The sequence below is a fragment of the Schistocerca piceifrons genome, chromosome X, assembly GCF_021461385.2.
Source record: "Schistocerca piceifrons isolate TAMUIC-IGC-003096 chromosome X, iqSchPice1.1, whole genome shotgun sequence".
NCBI lineage: Eukaryota > Metazoa > Arthropoda > Insecta > Orthoptera > Acrididae > Schistocerca > Schistocerca piceifrons.
The window spans coordinates 189369341-189394493 of record NC_060149.1 but is presented as its reverse complement, the minus strand read 5'-3'; the positions used below and the strand labels follow the sequence as shown (position 1 = coordinate 189394493).

Here is a 25153-nt window from a genome sequence, read left to right as displayed (position 1 = left end):
GTGCTCGAAAGCTAGTGTGAGTGCTCTTTTCTGTTATGTGTTACTGTGCTCCAGGTATCGATCTGCTGCAGTTGAGAGGTTTCCTTTCCTTTATTCTATTCAACACCATACCACAAAAATAATCCTAACTCTGGTAGTCAGACAAATGAGAACAGCATTCACACTAGCTCTCTTTCCAGCAATAGAACACACATTCACACAAACATGTGGTTGTGTGTAGTGCTCGAAAGCTAGTGTGAGTGCTCTTTTCTGTTATGTGTTACTGTGGTCCAGGTATCGATCTGCTGCAGTTGAGAGGTTTCCTTTCCTTTATTTTATGTGTTTCTGCATCCAGGAATTTCCATTATTGTTAGTCACACAAATGGTATATTTAGAATAATCACTAAACACAGGTTTACTCAGAACTGATTTCACAACACATGTTAAAGAACTCGCAGCAGTAGATATCATTTCCAAATTTATTGATAATTGCACATAGGTAATGGCTACATTAATTAAAATAATTTTGTTACGGTGAAAGCTCCATAGATTGGCGACAGGAGGTGATCCATGTGCTATTTAATTACACACACACACACACACACACACACACACACACACACACACACACAGCCTGACAAAAAAAGTGAAGCACCCAGGAGACATGGTCACATGTCAATGAACATTGGACACTTAAAAACATGTAAGAGTTGCAATTCTCTGTCAGGCAGAACATCCACTGGAGTGCATTAGAGGTTGTTACCAGGCCTCGTATGATATATGAGGGGTGTGAACAATGTCAGATGTTGAATAATCATTGCGAAAGACATCAAGACATTGATCACACAATATTGTGTGCATCATAACCACTTCACATCTGCAGAAGCCACCTGACAACATACATGGACTCCCTGCAACATTCTGCATCATCCCACTCCACCAGTAGAAAACTAGCAGCAGCCGGACAAGGGAATTACTGGCTGATGTGTAGGCTACCATTCACATAACAATACAAATTGCTGTGTTTTAAATGGTGCCATGGGCAGGAGGCATAGACTACTCATGAATGGCATTGCACAGTCTTCAGTGATGAATTGCAGTTCAACACTACCCCAGATGACCATTGACAGTGAGCAGGGTGGCGAGCTGAGATGATGTCCCAGTGTTTTGGAAAGGCACAATGATGTCATTGGTGGGGGGAGTAATCAGGCACGACTTCATGTCACAGCTGGTAGTGATTGAGGGAACTCTGATGGCAGAACAGTACATCACGAAAATCCTGTATCCTTATGTGTTACTTCCCATCCAACAGTATTGTGATATCATTTTTCAACATAACGCTTATACACACAGGGTACATCTCTCTATGAACTGTCTGCATGATGCTGAGGTACTCCTATGACCAAAAAGATTCCTTGATCTGAACATGTGTGGGACAGCATGGACATCAACTCAATCCCAGTGCCAGTGTCCAGGGCATCACGGACTAGTTTCAACAGTTGTAGGCCAGCTTTCATCAGGAGAGGATACAATGGAATTTGCTGTATTTTAAGCTTTCTATGTTTGCAGGCTGTAATTCCACAAAAGTAAAACTGATAACTTTGAGACTTCTATAAACAAACAACTACACTTCTCGCACTTTGTAAATTCAGTGAGTGTGGCGTGAGATTATGTGATATAACTTGCACAGTAGGCAGATGGAAATGTACTTCAGATTCATTCACATCATCTTCCGGTATCGTGATATAGTATACCCCATCACTATATATGTAATTCAGAATGCACAAAACAAGGCCTATGACCTCTGTTTACAACTTTTACTCAATTTACCTCACACAGCAAGAAACGATAACATTTTTGATTACAAAACCAATAAATTACAAAGTCAGAGAAAAATGCCTGTGAGTAACCTTAACGTTCTTAGACTCACTACTATGTAAAAATGCATGCTGGAATGCAGTATTCACTTTGATTCTAGAAGTTAAAGAAGGCAGTTGATTTATGAGAGAGAGAACATTCTTTAATGTATAATGTTATTCTGAGCCCCCATTGTGGAATTTCAGATATAATTAAAGTTTAAATCATTAATACTCAAGAAAAATCATTGGAACTATTCAGAATTTTGTAGGGAAAGTGTTGTCTGGTAAATACAAGTTGGTTTACAATTAAAAGGTAAGTGTTCATGATAAATTTTGGTGAAACCTGGATTCAGTAATACGAAGTACTATGATGGTCTATAAATCATTCAGATTTATACACACTGAAATGTTAGTACAAAACTACACACACTGTCATGCTTATTTGAAAGAAGATTATTGTTCTTTTCAAAAGTATTTAATGAAATCCTACTTACAGACCTACCATCCATTTTTCATTAAGAACTTTATCATAGCAAATCAACAGAGTCCAGCCAATTTATAGTGAAGGAGTAATTACATGCAGTAAGATTTCAGATTTCGCCAAGAATCAGTAGTTTTATCTATGAGCAGTTAATAGCATTCTCCAGTGAGCTGCAATGTCACTGCATTACTCAAATTTTTGATGATTGGTAAGTTATCTCAAAACAAAATAAGTTACCTCACTAGCTACAAATATTAAAAGCTCTTTTCAATATTCTTTCGTGCTTAAATATTATTGAATGTCTCCATATAAAGAACTTTATATACTATCAGGAGCCTAGAAGCAACCAATCATTAATTTCATTGCAGTTCCCATCAGTTGAATAGTTAAGAGTGGTGACCGTGATAAGACTTGTAATGGGCAGAATATGGTTCGGATTGTTGTTATTCTAATTGATTATAACATATAAATAGCATTTACAGCCAATACTGTCACAAAATATCTGTTAATTTTATGTAATCAAAGCCCAAGAATCATTAAATACCAATATATGGTCACATGACTGAAAATTCTCTGTTATTGGCTGATGCTCTTGTGACGTCACGGCCTAGGAATCAGACGAAGCTTTGTGTGTGTTAAGGAGCATTAGACAAAGTTACAAGGTTTTTACATACTTTTTCTGCAAACAGTTTAGCTATTTAGTGATAGAAAAATGCAATTACAACTTTTAAGTAACAATACAGAATTTTGAGAATGTTGGCAGTGGAAGACTTGCTAAAGTTGATGCATTTGTGCTCCGCCCATTTAGAGCAGCAATATGTGCAACAATGAACATTCTTTTCCCTGCTCCCTGCAACATCATTAAACTCACTCAAAACAAAGGAATTGTTGAACTTTTTGCAAATGTGTCCATATATTATAACTAGACTTTTGACTGTCAGTTACGAGCTACGACCCAAAGCACAACAAATTATTCTTAGTTCTGATTTCCTCTGTTGAAGAGCCTCAGCAAGGATAATCCTTGTTTATAGCTGCTGTTCGGTGGCACAATAAGTAGTGCATCTGGTTGCAGATTAAGAGGTCACGTGTTCAAATCCTGGAAGGGTCACATAATTTTAAAAGTTGTACAAGAAATACGAAAATAGTGTTAGCAAGAACTGATGTAGCAGTTGTTTCAATTGTGGGATGTATTATATGTAGCTTCACATTAATCTTAGTCTGAGAAATGGACAAGAGAGGATAAATGCATTTACTTTGCATACAAACAATTCACTGTTTTGCAAAGCATTACTAGCAGTGAAGATACCACCATATGCCCAGACTACAATGAGGTGTAGGATGATGAGGTTATACAGATAGATGTAATGCATGTACAACATGCAGGTGTGACAAATGTAGGGGCTGTGATGTTAGCGAGCATAAACTAACTTTAGCATCTTAAGCAGACTAACTTCACCTTTATGTAAGATGATGAAACTGCAAAAGTTTAAACAATAAAGATCCTAACTGGACAGTACGAAGATAAAACATTGTTTCTAATAAAGTACCATGTGTGCGGTCACATTAACTAGAAAATATCTTTTTGAATGTAGCTTGTGTACAGCGAATACAAATGTAAGCACATGTAAACAGTAAGGAAAGCACAATGATATTCTGTTTCTGATCAGTGTGGTGAAGTTCTGTAATTGTGATTTGGTTTTTGTATGAGGAGACTGTTGTTTCAGGTTAGATTCAAACCAGCAATCTATGGATATTGTCTTATAAAATTCGACGGTCTACTGCTCTAACAACCGAACTCTAGACTGTATACCAATTATGTTCCTTTCGGAGTACACTGATGCATTAGCTCCATACTTAACATTCATATACAACCGTTCGCTCGGCAAAAGATCCGTACCCAAAGACTGGAAAGTTGCACAGGTGACACCAATATTCAAGAAAGGTAGTAGGGGTAATCCACTAAATTACAGGCCCATATCATTAACGTCGATATGCAGCAGGATTTTAGAACATATATTGTGTTCGAACATTATGAATTACCTCGAAGAAAATGGTCTATTGACACACAGTCAACATGGGTTTAGAAAACATTGTTCCTGTGAAACACAACTAGCTCTTTATTCACATGAAGTGTTGAGTGCTATTGACAAGGGATTTCAGATCGATTCCGTATTTCTGGATTTACAGAAGGCTTTTGACACTGTACCACACAAGTGGCTCGTAGTGAAATTGCGTGCTTATGGAATATCGTCTCAGTTATATGACTGTATTTGTGATTTCCTGTCAGAGAGGTCACAGTTCGTAGTAATTGAGTAAAACAGAAGTGATTTCTGGCATTCCCCAAGGTAGTGTTATAGGCCCTTTGCTGTTCCTTATCTATATAAATGATTTCTGAGACAATCTGAGCAGCCGTCTTTAGTTGTTTGCAGATGACGCTGTCATTTATCGACTAATGAAGTCATCAGAAGATCAAACAAACTGCAAAACAATTTACAAAAGATATCTGCATCATGTGGGGGTGGCTCGTTACACAAAAGAAAAATAGGGGATAACCTGGTATGACTGATGCAGAGAAAACATAGGACTGTGGATTCATTCCATGAGAAGCAGAAGGAAGAGCTCCATGCTGTAGTAGTCTCCTGGATTGCGCAGAGCTCATCAGATGAGGCAGTAGCCCATTAGTTGGCATGCCATTTTTGAGCAAGCAGAAATCTCGTGCACCCGTCATTCCGCACCTGAGGTAGGCACAGTGAACAGTGAGCATGTAAGTGCTCCTCTAGCCAAACAGTGCGCCAGTTCATTCCCTAGGATACCCACATGAATTGGGACCCATATTAAGACAATTGAGCAGGCAGCATGATGAAGGTCAGTGAGAAAGGTCACGAAAAGCAGAGACCACAGGGTGGCAAGAATAGCATCTGTCAATAGCCTGGAGACTTCTCACTGAGTCAGTAAATATTAAAACACAGTTAAGGGAGGCCCATTTAATAAAATGGATGGATCTGCTAATGGCTATTAGCTTTTCTGTAAACACACCACATGTTACCGGTAGCAAATGGAGTTCCATACCGGCAGGAAATGTAAAAGCATATCCCACCTGATCAACAGTTTTAGAAATGTCAGTGTAACAGATGGTAGCACTGTGAAACTCTCAAACAACTGGACTTAACAGACACTGAAAGGTCATGGAGCAAGCAAGTCTTTAGGACCTTGGAAGAGAGAGGTCCTAATCGTGGCCTGGGTACCATCAAAGGGGAATTGCGTGAGAAAACACAGGGAGCATAGTCCAGGGAGGGAACATGGAGATCATGGCGGAGTGAAACTAGGTACATTCCAACTGGTAATCCCATCCGACGGCAGGAATCAGGAGGACAACATCCCTCATATGTAAAGAGAATGGGATATGTGGGATGATAAGGGAACTCCTAAACGCCAATTACATAGAAGACCGAGAGTGGGCTCTGTCGAATCTGAAGAGCAACGAGACTCTACAGCCCAAGTCCAAAAGGCCAGATACATGTCACAATGGTGGTCTAGGTCTATCAGTTTCAAAGTTGAAGGAGCTGCTGAGCCACGAACCCAGCAACCATAGTACAGTCAAGACAAAACTAGGGTCTAGTAAATACAGATATGAGTAGCATGAGCCACATCCCAAGGGCAAGGAAGCAGAGAATGTTAAGCTTTCACATGCAGTTAGTCTTCAGGTGATGAATATGGGGCAGCCAAGTCAGCTTTTTATCAAAAAGGAGAATCAAGAAACGGGATTGTGCTACAACGTCCAGCTGCTGGGTACCGAAGTAGAGTTTGGAGTCAAAATGGACAGCGGCACAATGGCAGAAATGCATGACCACTGTCTTTTGTAGGAAAGCATAGTCCAGGGAGGGAGATGGAGATCTTGGCGGAGTGAAACTAGGTACATTCCAACTGGTAATCCCATCCGACGGCAAGAATCAGGAGGACAACATCCCTCATATGTAAAGAGAATGGGATATGTGGGATGATAAGGGAACTCCGTTCCTCACAAGCGACTTCTAATCAAGCTGCGGGCCTATGGGATATCGTCTCAGTTGTGCGACTGGATTCGTGATTTCCTGTCAGGAAGGTCGCAGTTCGTAGTAATAGACGGCAAATCATCGAGTAAATCTGAAGTGATATCAGGTGTTCCCCAGGTAAGCGTCCTGGGACCTCTGCTGTTCCTGATCTATATAAGTGACCTGGGTGACAATCTGAGAAGTTCTCTTAGGTTGTTCGCAGATGATGCTGTAATTTACTGTCTAGTTAAGTCATCCGAAGACCACTATCAGTTGCAAAGCGATTTAGAAAAGATTGCTGTATGGTGTGGCAGGTGGCAGTTGACGCTAAATAACGAAAAGTGTGAGGTGATCCACATGAGTTCCAAAAGAAATCTGTTGGAACTTGATTACTCGATAAATAGTACAATTCTCAAGGCTGTCAATTCAACTAAGTACCTGGGTGTTAAAATTATGAACAATTTCAGTTGGAAAGACCACATAGATAATATTGTGGGGAAGGCGAGCCAAAGGTTGCGTTTCATTGGCAGGACTCTTAGAAGATGCAACAAGTCCACTAAAGAGACAGCTTACACTACACTCGTTTGTCCTCTGTTAGAATATTGCTGCGCGGGGGGGGGGGGGGGTCCTTACCAGGTGGAATTGACGAGGGACATCGAAAGGGTGCAAAAAAGGGCAGCTCGTTTTGTATTATCACATAATAGGGGAGAGAGTGTGGCAGATATGATACGCGAGTTGGGATGGAAGTCATTAAAGCAAAGACGTTTTTCGTCGCGGCGAGGTCTATTTACGAAATTTCAGTCACCAACTTTCTCTTCCGAATGCGAAAATATTTTGTTGAGCCCAACCTACATAGGTAGGAATGATCATCAAAATAAAATAAGAGAAATCAGAGCTCGAACAGAAAGGTTTAGGTGTTCGTTTTTCCCGCGCGCTGTTCGGGAGTGGAATGGTAGAGAGATAGTATGATTGTGGTTCGATGAACTCTCTGCCAAGCACTTAAACGTGAATTGCAGAGTAGTCATGTAGATGTAGATGCAATAGGGTCCACTATGACATCACCTGCTACTTTCAGGCCAGAAATTAGGGAACAGACCTTGGTCCCAGACAGGCATTGGAGTTTGGCCCACACAATGAAGACGGTATGGAACTGTTAAAAGAACTAATAAACGAAATCCAGTTTGTAAGATATTCTACCTGATCATCACAACTGGGGAAACGTCGTTCGTGGAAGGTCACAAGGGAGAAGTTAACCCTCCAGTCAGCCTTATAAAGTTGCCATTTGGGTGTGCGCGTAGGTTGTGTAGGAGTCAGCAATCGGATAGCATGTGGGAAATGGTCACTTAAGTACGTGTCAGAGAGAACAGACGACTCGAGATGATGGGAAAGCTGGTAAGTGCAGAAGCAGATGTCCAAATGGGAATAGGCGTTAGTGGAGTCTGAAAGGAACATGAGTGCTCCCATGTTAAGGCAGACAAGGTTAAGGTATTGAGGGCACACCTCTGACAGGTTCTGGGCAAGCCCCAAAAGGGATTGTGCACTTTAAAGTCACCGAGCAGCAGAAAGGGGTGAGGGAGTTGCCCAATAAACTGGAGGAAGTCTGCCCTAGTGACATCTAATGACGGAGGGATGTAAATGATACAAAGGGAAAATGTCAAGTGAGGAAGGAAAATGCACACTGCAACCGGTTGAAGTCGCGTGGTCAGGGAGATGGGTTGACTATGGGTTGAGTTGATTTGGTGGAAGAGACCAAACAGCAAGGTCATCGGTCTCATCTGGTTAGGGAAGGATGGGAAAGGAACTTGGCCGTACCCTTTCAAAGGAACCATCTCAGCATTTAGCTGAAGCGACTTAGGGAAATCACAGAAAACCTAAATCAGGACGGCCAGATGCGGGATTGAACCGTCATCCTCCCCAACACGAGTCCAGTGTGCTAACCACTGCACCAGTTGACTATGAATGTCAGCCTGGATGTGAAGCATGACTCCCCCATGAGATGGAATGCCATCCTCGGGCCTCGGGGGAAAGGTCAAAGCGGACCGGGAACAAATGTGACAGCTCGAAGCAGTCGTGAGGACGCAATTTTGTTTCCTGGAGGCAGAGAACAAGTGGATGCTGTGATTCTAAGATCAACCGTAAGTCCTCTTTGTTGAATCAAAGGCCACAAATGTTCCATTGGAGGAGAGTCATAACGAGGAAAGGGGAGGAGGGAAAAATGAAGTGGTGTCATCTCGGCGGCTACCAAGTGCCAGCCTTTGATGATTCACTGCTACAGGGCGCAGAGGCTGGAGGATCCTGCTCCATGAGATCTGTAGAGGCATCGGCATTCTCCCTCTGTCGATCTGTGGAGTCCCGGGCAGAAAAACGGTTGGTGGTGTGCACCAGCAACACAGAAGTTGGCTGGGCGAGGGTATCACGTGGCGACACTGTCGAAGAGGATTTCTGATTCGGCAAAGGAGGGGACCGTTTGCCTTTGTTTGACTTCTTGGAGCCTCTCTGGTTGGCAGAGGAAGACTCAGATGTGTGTTGGCCAGAGGGACATAGGAAGTCTTCGCCAGAGTATTCCTTCTGTCCATTCTGGCCTGCTGGTTGTGTAGCAAGTGATTTCAACCCGTGAGGCAAAAGTTTGGTGGCTTCTTGCACAGCTGGAGGAGATGGCGATTCCACAACCACAGCACTGAATTTAAGGCGCATGTCTGCATGGTCATGTTCTTTGTGGAGTGAGATGTAGCAAGATTAGTACTGTAAGTGTCGAATGGTAGAACGCAGGCTTTCCTACTAGCCAACAACTTGCAAGCAACAGGGTAGGTACGTTTTCCTTCACCTGGATCTCATGGATAGCCCACTCACTGAGATACATGGGACAATCTTGGGAGGATGGCATGGACGCCATTGTAGTTGATACGCTGGGAAGGAGGAGGCAGACAATTGCCCTCATGAGCATCCCTAATACAGTTTACACATATGGCTGGGTGTCGATAGGACATTTTAGTGTGGCTGTAACAATGATAGTGGTAGCAGTGTATCAGGTTCAGAATGTACAGTCAGAATGTGATAACTTCATAGCCTGCATTAATTTTTGACGGAAGCACCATTCTATCAAAAGTGAAAAAAAGAATGCGTGTGGACACTAAGGATACATCTACCTTTTTCATCACCCAATGGACTGCAATGACACCCTGATCAGAGAAGTATGTTTGGATTTCTGCCTCAATCAGATCATCAAGCAGCCTAGTGCAAATAAAATCAAGAGAAGAATTCAGCGTTTGATGGGTCTCGACATGAACAGTATGGCTGTGGAGGAGCGAAGTTGCAAGTAACTGTTGTGCTTGAGAATCAGAAGTGGTCCCAAAAAGCAAGGTACCATTTCATAAACGAGAGCAGGATTTCACAGGGCCAGCAATTGTATCAACACCTTTCTAAATAATAAATGAATTTACTGTAGCAAAGTAAGAGTGATTTCAGGTGTGCCGCAGGGGAGTGTCGTAGGACCGTTGCTATTCACAATATGCATAAATGACCTTGTGGATGACATCGGAAGTTCACTGAGGCTTTTTGCGGATGATGCTGTGGTATATCGAGAGGTTGTAACAATGGAAAATTGTACTGAAATGCTGGAGGATCTGCAGCGAATTGACGCATGGTGCAGGGAATGGCAATTGAATCTCAATGTAGACAAGTGTAATGTGCTGCGAATACATAGAAAGAAAGATCCCTTATCATTTAGCTACAATACAGCAGGTCAGCAACTGGAAGCAGTTAATTCCATAAATTATCTGGGAGTACGCATTAGGAGTGATTTAAAATGGAATGATCATATGAAGTTGATCGTCAGTAAAGCAGATGCCAGACTGAGATTCATTGGAAGAATACTAAGAAAATGCAGTCTGAAATCAAAGGAAGTAGGTTACAGTACGCTTGTTCACCCACTGCTTGAATACCGCTCAGCAATGTGGGATCCATACCAGATAGGGTTGATAGAAGAGAGAGAGAAGATCCAACGGAGAGCAGCGCTCTTCGTTACAGGATCATTTAGTAATCACGAAAGCGTTACGGAGATGATAGATAAACTCCAGTGGAAGACTCTGCAGGAGAGACACTCAGTAGCTCGGTATGGGCTTTTGTTGAAGTTTCGAGAACATACCTTCACCGAGGAGTCAAGCAGTATATTGCTCCCTCCCACGTACATCTCGCGAAGAGACCATGAGGATAAAATCAGAGAGATTAGAGCTCACACAGAGGCATACCGACAATCCTCCTTTCCACGAACAATACGAGACTGGAATAGAAGGGAGAACCGATAGAGGTACTCAAGGTACCCTCTGCCACACACCGTCAGGTGGCTTGCGGAGTATGGATGTAGATGTAGATGTAGATGTAGATGCAGATGCAGACTGATAATCTTCAGTACACTAAACCACGAGGAACTGTGGTGCAGCTGGGAGGGTCTTTTGAATTGTTACTCTCATTCTGTTTACATTTGGTAGGCGTTAACTGTGAAGATGATGATTGGCTCATTGCGAGAAAATCCCCCACGATTGCCAACGTCTTCTATGGCGCGCTCTTTCCAATTGGGGACCGCCTTCAGAAAGGGGCACACCTACCTTAGGTGATTGGTCACAACACCCAAACAACTGACAGAGGGACTCATAAGCAATTGGGGAAGATAGCAGTTCAGGCAGTCACCCCTCCCTGGGCCTGGCCTGTACTAGAGGTATGTGCGAACCCTACCTGTCAACACGGGGTGAGAATTACATATTATCCAGTCACATTTTATGCATCAGACAATTGGGCTGGCCTTCAGGAGCGCAGAGGAAGAAAGAAGAAAAAGAGGAACCTCAAACACCGAAGCAGAGGAAGGATAGAAGAGGGGGAACAAAAAAAAGAAAAAAGGGAATGAAAAACAGTCAAGAGACTGTTGTGATATCAGCTACTGAATATGCAGAACACATTTCCAGAAACATCCCAGACATGTTCCCGAAAGGAAGGGAAAAAGAATACCAAAAGGATAGACACGCAGCATGGCAGGGAAAAGATGCTGCAAAGGTTGGGGCCCCATGCTAGCCAAGCATGAAACCGCAAAAAGAGCGGCGAGCCCCTTGGGGGAGTGTGTGGCAAAGAGGATAACAGGAATCAATAATTTTGAACAAGGTGTTTTACATCAAAAGGTTTTCAAATTCTATGAAAGAGGCAATTTTCCGGTGACAGTGAAATTGTTCACTGTTATGCGTGAAGCTATTCAGTTTGAAGGACGTGCAAGATCAATGGAAATACGCTACTGGCCATTAAAATTGCTACACCACGAATATGATGTGCTACAGAACTGAAATTTAACCGACAGGAAGAAGATGCTGTGATATGCAAATGATTAGCTTTTCAGAGCATTCACACAAGGTTGGGGCTGGTGGCGACACCCACAATGTGCTGACGTGAGGAAAGTTTCCAACCGATTTCTCATACACAAACAGCAGTTGACTGGTGTGGCCTGGTGAAACGTTGTTGTGATGTCTTGTGTGAGGAGGAGAAATGCGCACCATCACATTTCCCACTTTGATAAAGGTCGGACTGTAGCCTATCACGATTGCGGTTTATTGTATCGCGACATTGCTGCTCACATTGGTCGATATCCAATTACTGTTAGCAGAATATGGAATCGGTGGGTACAAGCCAAATGATTCCAGTGTAAGGAGGACTCCTGTATTGCCGTCTCCAGTAGAACTAAATTGTCAAAGGTGGAACGGTAGCACCTGAAACTGCACTGGGAGTGGCTCAGGTGATGTCGGGATTCGAGCAGCCAGACGAGGCAGCGGTTGACCATGTATTCAAGAGTCTTACTCATATAAATGAGTAAGGACTGCAGTCCGGTAACTATTAGGGGTTCTACGGTCTTTGCCTCATTTCCAGAATGGAATTAATACTGCCTCCTTCCAAGTCATGGGGTACTGTCCATCAAACCAGATCTGATTGAAACAAGAGAGGAGCTGTCCTTTCGATTCAGGGCACAGATGAGGAAGCATGGCATAATGGATCTCATCAGATCCTGGAGCACTGTCTCTGGCTGCAGACAAAGCTGATTCCAGTTCCCACATGGAGAACAGAAGGTTGCAATCTTCCTTACTATGCAAGAAGAAATTGAGCTTCCTCACCTCTGCAGTCCTACGGAACACCTGAAAAGCAGGAGATTGTCTGGATGACGTAGTAACAGTAAAGAACTGTTCAGCTAAAACCTGAGCCATGTATTCTGGCATGTCCATCAAGACCCCATTAGTTAACAAGGCCGTAATGGGATGTGTACCACCCTTGCCACAAATCTGTCTTACTGATTCCCAAACTCGCTCAGTGGAAGTGGACTATTTAATGGAAATCGTGAATTCCCACCAGGAAGCCTTCTTCCATTCTTTTATGACTTGCCTTGCATTTGCTCTTGTAGATCTGAGGGCATCAAGGTTTTTCTGTAGTTGGACAGTGTTTGAAGTTGAGCAGAGCTGTTCGTCTGGCCCTGATTGCCAATCGACAGTCATAATTCCACCAAGGTAAAGGTCGTCATCTCAGGTGGTTACTGGATAGGAGGATGGGCTCTGTGGCAGCCCATTGGATCTCACAACTGAGTCTGCAATAGCTGGGGAACAAAAACAAAGAGCAAATGCTAGAAAAGACACTGTAGCTGTGGAAAAGTGTGTCATCTCATATTACTTAGATGAGTCCTGGATAAATCGAAACCACATTAGAAATTTTATTTGGCAAACAACAGAGGTAAAATGCAGCTTGAAAGTTCCAGTATGAAAATGAAGGTGTCTTATGGTATGTCACACTAGTTCCACAGCTACGGGATTTGTGCCTTAAAGTAAACTTTCATTCCAAGGAAAATCTAAAACCATGTCTGACTACCACACCACAATAAATGGAGAAACATTTTGAGAATAGTTTCAGAATCAGCTGTTGCTCTACTTGTGTCCAGGTTCTGTCACTCTATCACTATTATGGACAATGCAATGTATCACTGTTACTCTCGACAGGCCACCCACTACAAATACAAAAAAAAGTGATATTGTTTAAGGGCTGCAAAGTAATAGTACACCGATTACTGAAAAACAAACCAGAGCAGAGCTGTTGGGCTCACTAAGATTTCAAAAGGTGGAGGTAAAAAATACGAAATTGCTTCCACAGCTCTGCAACATGGTCACAGGATGATATGAGTACCTACTTATCATTGCCATTATAATCTCATAGAACTTGGTGTGGGCTCAGGTGAAGAGATAAGCACCAGATAAAAATGCTATGTTTAAAGTAGCTGGCCCTGAAAGGCTGATCCATGAAGCAATGAACAAAATCACGGTTGCTGGTTGAGAAGCTTATGAATGACACACTGACAAACTGCAAGAAGATGATTACTAGAAAGAAGTTGTTAAGAGATGAAATAACGGATTCTTTAATTGATAATCTGATACTCACATACGACGACTCAAGTTCCAAAGGCAGTGACAATGAAACATCTGAGTAGAAAGGTATGTGAATGGAATGTAAATTTATTAGTAATTTTAATGGAACATTTACTTTCTTATCTGGCTGTCTGTGCAGTAGAAAGCCGATCGGAGCATAAACTGTTCTCTAATGGGAATTTAATTTACTTATTTCACTATCTGGCTACAATATAACATAGTTTAAAATGCTGTTCATCCAGCTGTAGATATTTTAGATTTGATTCTGTTGTCATTTTGTTAATTAAAGTAAAAAAGCAACAGAAGGTGTAATCAATTCTACATAGTGCAATTTACTATACAATCCAGTCTGCAGTGTGAAAATCTGTATAGCTGGCTTTCCTTCATGTCATTGTGATGGGGAAACACTGAATACACATTCAATTCTGTAATGTGTATCTCATACTTATTAGATACACTTAATAATTTATCATGAAACAGTTTGTAGCACACCATGAACCTGACCTAGCAAGAGAGGTTAAATTTCCTTTACTGCAACTGTTTGTAACATAGCTAATGTCCATGCACTTTCACCCAGGCTGACAATGCAGTATTCCATGTGAGCTGCAGGGCGGGAGGCCATTAACACTATCATGGACTATAATACAATAAAAATGTTGAACCACAGCAATAATCCTTACCCATATGCTCGACCACACATTCCATAGTTGCCAGCACCATATGAACCACCTATGATGACTGTAAATTTTGGCACCTGTGCACAAGCAACAGCTGTTACCATTTTGGCTCCGTTCTTGGCAATGCCACCAGCTTCAGCATCACACCCCACCATGAATCCTAGTCAAACAAGAAAAACAAAATTAGACACACACACACACACACACACACACTTAAAAAATGGCAAGTTGCATATCTGAAGTGTTAACATATATGATGTTCTAGGCTCCTAATGTTCTTGGTATAGTTAAAAAGTCTCTTTACTCTTCCACTTTGGGGGTAGGCACATGGAATCTCACTGGGTCCTTTGTTTGTCTGCTCATTTGTGTGTATTTTACTTATTTACATTTGTGTATCAGGGTTTCCAGTATTAAGGGATGCACACGTCTTCCTGTAGATTGTTTATTTGGTTTTTGCTTACATAAGAAATTACGGCTCCTTGGGACGTTGTATCTATGGCATTTCAGTGGTTCTACAGTGCCTACATTTGTGTTTTTCTGACTAAGTGCTTGGTGAAATACAAACAACAGAATGCGTGAACACAACAATTCAGCAGTCATTGAAGAACCTTATCACATTCACTGTGGTGACAAAAGTCATCATGAGGATAGCGATATACACATTTATAGACAGTGGTAAATATCATGTACACAAAGTATAAAATGGCAGTGTATCGGTGGAGCTGTCATTTGTATCCAGGTGATTCATGTGAAATGGTTTCTGACATGATTATGGCCACATAACAGGAATTAACAGACTATGAACACAGAATGGTAGTTGGCGCTAGAGGCAAGGGGCATTCCAATTCTGAAATCATTTAGGAATTCAGTATTTTGCAAATCACAGTGTCAAGAGTGTACTGAGAATACAAAATTTCAGGCATTACCTCTCACCACGGACAACGCAGTGGTTCACGGCCTTCACAGAAGCAGCAGCCAACAGACAAGTAACACTGTGTGGAATAACTACAGAAATCTGCTATGACAGTGCAGCGAACTTTGGTGTTAATGGGCTATGGCAGCGGATGACTGACATGAGTGCCTTTGCTAACAGCACATCACCCGCCGTGCCTCTCCTGTGTTCATGACCATATCAGTTGGACCGTAGACAACTGGAAAACTGTGGTCTGGTCAGATGAGTCTCAATTTCATTTGGTAAGAGCCGACAGTAGGGTTTGAGTGTGGCGCACACCCCATAAAGGCATGGTCCCAATTTGTCAACAAGGCACTGTGCAAGCTCGTGGTAGTTCCATAATGGTGCGGGCTGTGTTTACGTGGAATGGAATGGTTCCTCTGATCCAACTGAACTGATCATTGACTGGAAATTGTTATGTTCAGCCAACTGGAGACCAGTTGCAGCCATTCATTGACTGAGACATAATCAAGAGGTCAGTTTGTGCACAAAATCCCCCATTGGCAACACTTTCACAATTGCGAAAGGCTACAGAGCAGGACTTCACAACAAATGCGCTCACGGAGCAAGCTGAGAGCAGCTAGGTGCGAGCACAGAGCAGGGTGAGCACATTACGCCTACTATTGGCACAGGGCAGAGCGTGGGGGTGCCAAATGAAGAGTCGAGTGGGGGACACAACAGCTGCCGTCGCATGTTCATCAGGCAATTTAAATCTCCGACCAGTTCCATGGAAATCACTATATGAAATATTATTACTAGAAATGAAACAAATAAACAAAAATGCATATGTGTCACATTATCTTATTAACTTATACTTCTACATTTTTCTTTATTTACTTTGTGACCCGTTATACAATAATGAAGTCATTAAAGTGTGAGGTCGTCGGTTCTCTTGCACTTCTCCCCTTAAACAATTGCTTCTATGTGCAGAGTCATTGTTCTTGTGCATCTTAGATGCAGCATGCAGTTTAGATTGTGATCACACAGTGAGTTTCTCAGGTGCATCTTCTTACTTTTCATTGCAGAGAACAACTGTTCAGAGCAAACATTGATTATTATTGTAGCCACCTGTTTATGGAAACAAGGAAATCTGTGCTGGGGGACATGTCTATAGAATTCCAAAATGTTTCTCTTGTACTGACATTTGTCTTTGTATTCTCTGTCACACTGCACAGCAATAATTTCTAATTGTAGTTCAGGACAAGTATCTTCAATAAGCACTGAATACGGAGAGGAGAATAGATCAAAATTACTTTCTAATGCCACCACATCTTGAAAACATTGCTCAAATTCTTCCTTAAGGGGTATAAAAATGTGTTAATAATGCTGAAAGTCTTCATTAACAGCAGCATCTTGCACAGATGATAATTTAGGAAAATCGGCTGGGTTTCCTTTTACCGGCTGTCATTTTGTGTACCTATCATTTTGTGTTAAAAGTAAGATTCCTCAGACAGAAGACTGAGGTGCGAAGACATTTCAGTGTTATGTAATACTGACTCACCATTACTGCTATTAGATGGCACAACTGTCAAAACTGATCCTGTCATATTTCGCAGTCAGCACTTCTCCCTTGTTGTTACGATCACATGGTGCGAACACCTTGTCGCAGCTACTCTGCTTACGGGTAAGAGCATGAGCAGGAGCAAGTGCTCACATTCAAAATATGTGAATTGTTAAGCACCGCTATACACACATGATGGCTCAATATTTCTGCAGTGTACTTCAAATAACTTTGAGTCCATGCTATGTCAAGCTGCTGCATTACAACGCGCAAAAGCAGGTCCAACACGATATTAAGAGGGACCCCTTGATTTCTGTCACATCAATGTACACCAAAGCTAAGCACTGTTGCGATGCGAACAATGCTGCCACAGTGTTAGAGATTAGGGGGCTCAAATGTGTGTCTGGTGGATCTGACGAATAATAATATTGTATGTAATTTTTAAGAAAATCATATGGAGTCTCATGAAAACTTACATGAGGCAGAGAAGCACAATGACAGAACATTTGTAGATTGGGTTGAGTCTGTCAATTACCAAACCCAATCAGCAAGGAAATGCATGTCAATTTCTCATACAATTACAGGATGAATGGCTCAACTTTTGACAGTAGTTCATAAGAACTTTGTGAAGATCCTAATTGGAAGAAGAGCAAGTGCTGTAATAACAGTCCTCTGACAGATGCTTACATGTCTGGGCACTAGGCACTGGTAATGTGACGCTGACATACTCTCAGTTTCTTATCCACTGATCCCTGTACACAACATAAAGATTGGAGTATTAAATTATTGTTTTCCAAAGAAAATTAAGAGGTATTAGACACAGTGGTGACTGAAAAGTCACAATAAATAAAAAGAAATAAAAGCTGCTTCTATTATATAGGCACAGAAGAGAACTGTCTACTTAGTATCTTTAGAAAAATTATGTACATCTCCATACAAACTCTGCAAGCCACCGTATGGTGTATAGCAGGGGGGGTACCTTTTTCTATTGCTAGTCATTTCCTTTCTTGTTTCACTCACAAATGGAGTGAAGGAAAAACAAGTGTGTGTCCCTGTATGAACCCTAATTCCCCTTTATCTTGTCTTCACTGTCCTCATGCAAAATATATGCTGGCAGCAATAGAATTGTTCTGGAGTCAACCACAAATTCCATATCTTTACGTTTTCTCAATAGTTTTTCACGAAAATAATGTTGTCTTCCCACCAGGGACTACCATTTGAGTTCACAAGAAATCCATAATATTCATGTGTTGATCGATCCTACCAATAACAAATCTAGCAGGCCTGTCTCTGAACTGCTTTCATGCCATCCTTTAATTGGATCTGGTTGGGATTCCACACATTCCAGCAGTACTCCAGACTGGGTCGCATTAATGTTCTATATGCAGTCTCCTTTATAGATGAGCTCCACTCTCCTAGAATTACCCCAATACACCGAAGTTGACAATTCACCTTTCTGGCTATCGAACTGCCGTACTCATTTAATTTCATATTGCTTTGCAATATTACATCTGGATATTTAATTGCCATGATTGTATCAAGCAGCACATCACTAATGGTTCTTGTGAACACAACCTGGCTCTTCATTCTCACGAAGTAATGAGTGCTATCATCTCAGTCGTTCAAATTGATACCATATTTTTATATCTCCAGAAGGCTTTTGACACTTCCTCACCAAGTGACTTCTAATCAAATTGTGTGCCTATGGAGTATCACCTCAGTTATGCAATTAGGTTTGTGAGTTACTGTTATAAAGTTCACAGGTCATAGTAATAGAGGGAAAGTCATCAAGTAATGCCTGGCATTCTCCAAGGCTGTGTTAGAGGCCCTCTGCTGTTCCTGATCTATATAAATAATTCAGGAGACAATCTGAGCAACCCCCTTGGATTATTTGAGATGATGCTGTAATGTACTGTCTTGCAAAGTCATCATATAATCAAAATCAACTGCAAAATGATTTGGACTAGATGTCTGTATGGTGTGAAAAGTGGGAATTGACTCTAAATGAGAAGTGTGAAGTCATCCACATGGGTAATTAAAGGAATCTACTAAATTTTGGCTCACAAATAAATCATACAAATCTAAAGGCTGTCAATTCTGCTAAATTTCAAACTAACTTACTCCTCAGAGTATACAAATATTTTTGTTGGTGCCCACCTGCATAGAGAGAAATAATCATCATACTAAAATAAGGGAAATCAGACATCGTACAGAGAGACTAGAGTGTTCGTTTTTCCCACACACTGTTTGAGAATGGTTCGATGAACCATCCACCAAGCACCTCATTGTGAATTGCACAGTAACCGTGTGGATGTAGATGAATGATGTATTTGAACATTACAGGATTGTTTTTCCTACTCATCTGCATTAACTCACATTTTCCTTCATTTAGTGAAAGCTGTCATTCATCACACCAATAAGAAATTCTGTGCAAGTCATCATGTATCCTCATACAGTCACTCAATGATGACAATTTCCTGTATGCTACAACATCATCAGCAAACAGTTGCAGACTGCTACACATCCTACCTGTCAGCTTGTCTATGTATATAAATAACAGCACAGACCTATCACACTTTCCTGGGACACTCCTAATGACACCTTTGTCTCTGCTGTCAGATCACATAAAAAAACAGGAAAGAGAAATGGTAAGAAGCACAGATACTGAAGTGAAGGAAAACTGTAGCATTGGATCAAGGAAGGGAAGGAGCAGGACATTATTCAAAAGCAAGGAAAGACTAACACTACTATTTTCATTCTTGAACTTTTTTTAAACCGCAAAAGCTGCCTATTCAAACACCTCCTTAAATTTGTGTCTGCCAACCCTAAAATATTCCACCCCTTATAAGTTAGTGGATAACTGGCTGTGTGTTGTATCTGTAAGAAGCACATTTGGAATACACTACCTTGGACGATGCGTCACCTTACATGCAACCATTGCTATCTCAGTATCATAAATTATCTCAGTATCATACTTTACCTCATAAATGCAAAACGAGGCATCATGTAGAACTCTCATTGAATGAGTTTGACAATTTAAAAATTTCTAGCTACATGATGAGTCACATGTCAGGTAATGAAGCCAACTTTACAGATACAGGAAACATTGTGAAACCAAGACATCAGGCTCAACATATGAATTATTTTTAATACTTCATACTAACAACAGCTTCAAGGCAGGCTGACAGACATACAGCAAAGCATGTTTTGCTGTAATATCCAGCATTCACAATAAAAGCATGCTTTCACTCATATAAGTTAAGAGAAGGCACCATTTTCAAAACAATATTAAACAAAAAATAAAAATTCATCCTAGTAGAGTGGTAAGCTGAAAATGTTTAGTAAAACATTTTGTAGTGACATCTGTTAAAAAACGAATGGATTCAGAGCAAGAATACAATTTCACCATTCTGAAATGGCATCTTCAGAGATAATCCCAAACCCACAAAGAAAGCCACATACATGTGACAATTAAGAGGAAAAGCAAGAACTATCACAAAAATAAAATGCAAGAAGTTGCCTCAGTCTCTGGGTGAAGATTCCAATGCTTAAACATTAGTGTCACCAGACCAGAAAAGATTTCATGTAACCATCATCAATCTATGATTAGTACAAACAACTCTCAGTGAAACAGTTAATCAATGAGGATTGGGAAAATATGTACCTAAGTTAGTTAATTAGTTATTTTCATGTTCCATGGATCATAATTGTGACCTCTCTTTATGGCGTGGAACAAGTCAGTTTAACATACACTTTCTCAATGGAAAATATGGCTACATGCTGATCATTTACATGATTTATTAAGTTAGTTTTTTCCCATGAATATGCCGATTTATACTTAACTACATATGATCTCTAACGTACTCTCTTAAAAACACACACGCACACACACACACACACACACACACACTATTTAACAGTAACAGTCCAGAATTCTCCTATGGAGTAGAAAGAATAGGTGCACAAATATGATTGAGGTTAATTTTATTATCCATTAAATTTTTTATATCATTTGGATGATGCTCAAAGATTTTTGTGTGTAAATACCTCACTCCACAGGACAGCCATCTTTAGATGGGACATGGAAGCAAACATAGATTTGGAGATGGTCAGGTTTTGTTGTATCACAATGTGAAATTTCACATTGTGGAGTATTCCCAAGTGTGAAACGCAGAATAATATTTTTGTTTTGAGAACTGGATGTGACTAATGAGATGCAAGATTTTTGTATGTGACAAGCAAAACTTAAGGCACCATACTGGATTACTTTGTTTGCAGTTTAAACCTGTATATGTTGGTTTTCATATTATAACTTATGTGCCATAAATATATGCTGTTTCATACCACTAGCACATTTTGAATATCTTGCAAATGTGTTTGTTACAATAAAATGATGGGAACTGACATACTGGTGGTTAAAGACTTCTCACGTTTGGTTGTATTCAAATTACAGCTATCATGTTCTGAGAGTATGCAGTTTCAATGGACCAGCACATTCAAGATTTATCTAAAATGCGTCGGTTTTGGTGTGATTTGCTAGAATTAAAAGAAAGGTCATAACGTATCTGCTGCCATAGCCTTTATGACTTCTTAAGGTAAATGAATGCACCTGCAGTGCAGTAGAGATGCAGTCTGAGAACTGTAACACTGTAGGTTTGCATCCTGCTTTCTACGAATATTTTTGTATTCACCTTCACATTTTCTAAAAAATTTTGGAGCTTTAATACCACAGAAGTATGTTCTGTAGTATTTGATGTTTATGCTTAAATAACAGGGCTCTTCGTCCAGGAGTGAGTTTGTTCGATTTTGTGAATATGCCATAGAATATGGACTATGACTTGCAAGATTGCTGCTACATCACTGAGCGATTCTCATTCAGTTTATCACAGTGTATACTACATCAGAACAATAAGAGTAGCATACTGACAAGAAAGCAAATGTGCATTTCAACAGGTGCACTGAAAGAGGAAAGGTGTTTGTATAATGTTACAAGTAACAGTTCCTCTATCAGCAATTTGCTGTCCAATCCATCATTGTGTCTACAATCTTCCTTCCAATTTCCCATGGTCACCTTCAACAATTGCTAACAGAGGTATCATAGAGTTTTACAAGTGTCCACTTTCAAATGACAACTGCTGCTGGAGAGTGCTGCATTCATAAACAACACTTAAGTAGTACGTTTAATGTGATGTACAAACTAATTTCTGAGCATGCACCAAACTCCCTGGAAACCATATTTGGTGTGTATCACATTGAAAAACACAACCCTTGTGAGGATGGCATAAGGCTGAGTGATGAGTAGTGTATACTATTTCTCCTTCTAATTTCATATTTGTGTCGACAACAAACATCATAAGGGAGTATATGTACTTTGGGGCTATTGTCAGTATGCCCAATTGTTTGAACAGCTGTTTACAAGAGGTTCTAGAGTGGTCACACATATTCGTATTAGTTTAACTGTATCTCATAGGGGACCCACCCAACAGTCAAATACGACTCATGATTTCACAGTGTCACACAGCAACACACTAATTCCTCCTTATTTTGATAGTGTCTTTGAACATTAGTAAGGTCCTTATGAACATACTGTTGGGAATCTTCACCAAAAGTAACAGATTCATTCTTCTAGGCACTCTTACAAGCAATGTTAGCAGGACAAAGAATTAAAATGTTAGCAGAGCTTCAAAACAAAATTTCAGCTACTGAAGAACACATCAAATGTGTCTGTCTCTTCCACAAATACCTGCACCAAAATTATTAGACGACGAAGTTATTAAGTCAAGAAAAAGACTAAGTCACAAAAAAATATATAACTGAAACAAAAACCAAACTGCACTAATAGCATAGCATAACAGATGAATGAAATGATAAAAAATAATTAAACTGAAACTACAGCATTTTAACACACATTTAACAATACATACAATGCTTTCTAATGTTTCTGTAATTAACATGTTCTGCCACATAATCACTTCATTCTGTAAAACAATTTCTGTTCCTTGAAAGTTTTTTCAGAGAAATTGTCAGTTGAAACTTCCTGGCAGATTAAAACTGGGTGCCCGACCGAGACTCGAACTCAGGACCTTTGCCTTTCGCACTTGCCCGCGAAAGGCAAAGGTCCCGAGTTCTAGTCTCGGTCGGGCACACAGTTTTAATCTGCCAGGAAGTTTCATATCAGCGCACACTCCGCTGCAGAGTGAAAATCTCATTCTGGAAAATGTCAGTTGCTGAAGTGATACAAATAACCTGGCATTGTTAAGAGAAGTCTCGGTTGTTTATACAATCTATAACAAAGCATAGTTTCCTAATCCAATGTCATAACTGTTGCTGTTAAATGGATTACTGACAGATAATACCTCTCAAACAAAGAATGAAATTCCATTGTCTGGAAAATGATACTTTTGTTTTTTGTTCAGCCATACAATTAGTGGTAACATAATTGAAACATGTACTACCTGTGATGTTTTGAAGAAACACTATTGGGATTTTCCTCTGGCAGCAAAGTTGAATGAAATGTGTTCCCTAAAAATGGAAAATAAAAAAAGGAAATGGTTCCTAATAGGACACAATTCAACACAGAATGCAAGGAGAAAAGTATATATTTGTAGTTAATTCAAGCAAGCAAACAAACAAAAAGATATAGCAAATCAATTAGAACTGAAGTAACATGCAGTACAATGCAATCAAAAGCAAGTCACAACAGCATCACAACAATTCAGATGACTTTTTCATCAAACCTTCAATTTCTTTTTTCCCCCACAATAAACACGCATGCACGCATGCGTGCACACACACACACACACACACACACACACACACACACACACACACACACACTACTACTACTACTACTACTACTACTATTACTACTACTACTACTACATGTATGTTACTTTGTCGACATTAAAAGGTATAAGCACTCACTTTAAGAGCGGACTCTGAAAACAAAACACCATTGTTGCCAATAATGCCAACAGTGTGACCATACAGCTTAGCAAAACCAGTGACTAGTGTGTCGCCATATTTCTGCTTGAATTCTTTGAATTTTGAGCCATCAACAATCCGTGCAATCACCTGCAACACAAAGATAAACAAGCTAAATGTACATTTTTACACAGAGAAAACAAATTTAACCAGATCTTTCTACACTGATACCTTTAATCCAGGAAGTTTACTACAATAATAAGCATGCTGTCAAGATCAGGTGTGTGTTCAAATACTACAGCAGCAACTGACAAATTAAGAGATTTTCTTTTTAAGCTCCAAAATGAACAGAAATATTTGTGCAGACTACAACTTCATGACAGACCAGTATTTCTCATAAACTGCTCTTAAATATCTCAACACTGCTACAAGGGTCACTCCAAAAGAAATGCACACTATTTTTTTTTTTTAATCCAGCTTTTATTCTACATGTTTGAAAGTTTTACAGTGTGTAGATACATCCTTTGGGAACAATATTTTCATTTCTCCACATAATTTCCATCCCTCTCAACTGCCTTATGCCATCTTGGAACCAGTGCCTGTATACCCACACAGTAAAATTCTGGACCACTCTGTTGGAGCCAAGGTTTGGCAGTGTGCACGAGGAGTCATCATCTTCAAACCTTGTTCCACAAAGAGTCTTTCAGTTTCCAAGAGAGATGATTATCACATGGAGCCAGGTCAGGACTGTAGGCCTAAGGTGAGTGTTTCAGTGTTGTCCATCTGAGTTTTGTAATCGCTTCCATGGTTTTTTGACTGACATGTGGCTTTGCATTGTTGTGCAACAGCAAAACATCCTGCTTTTGCCGATGTGGTCGAACACGGCTCAGTCGAGCTTGAAGTTTCTTCAGTGTCGTCACATATGCATCAGAATTTATCGTGGTTCCACTTGACATGATGTCCACAAGCAAGAGTCCTTCGGAATCGAAAAACACTGTAGCCATAACTTTTCCAGCAGAAGGTGTGGTTTTGAATTTTTTTTTCTTGGGTGAATTTGCATGATGCCACTCCATTGATTGCCTCTTCATCTCTGGTGAAAAATGATGGAGCCATGTTTCGTCACCTGTCACAATTCTTCCAAGAAATTCATCTCCACCATTCTCGTACTGTTCCAAAGTTTGCTGCATACCATTTTTCTTGTTTCTTTGTGAGCCACTGTCAACATCTTGGGAACCCACCTGGCACAAACCTTTTCTAATGCTAACACTTTCAGCATTCTGCAAACACTTCCTTCCCCTATCCCAACGTAG

At 40.6% G+C, this 25153-nt stretch overlaps 1 protein-coding gene across 1 annotated transcript in view; it reads right to left on the bottom strand.

Moving 5' to 3' along the window:
• The window catches only part of LOC124721521 (methylcrotonoyl-CoA carboxylase beta chain, mitochondrial), a 93212-nt gene that overhangs the window by 22117 nt on the left and 45942 nt on the right, over positions 1-25153 (bottom strand). Inside the window, exons 6-8 of the mRNA XM_047246539.1 lie at positions 23844-23993; positions 23375-23441; positions 14470-14626 (exon numbers count right to left, since the gene is read on the bottom strand). Coding sequence (XP_047102495.1) covers positions 14470-14626; positions 23375-23441; positions 23844-23993 — 374 coding nt within the window. The remainder of the gene's footprint in view (positions 1-14469; positions 14627-23374; positions 23442-23843; positions 23994-25153) is intronic.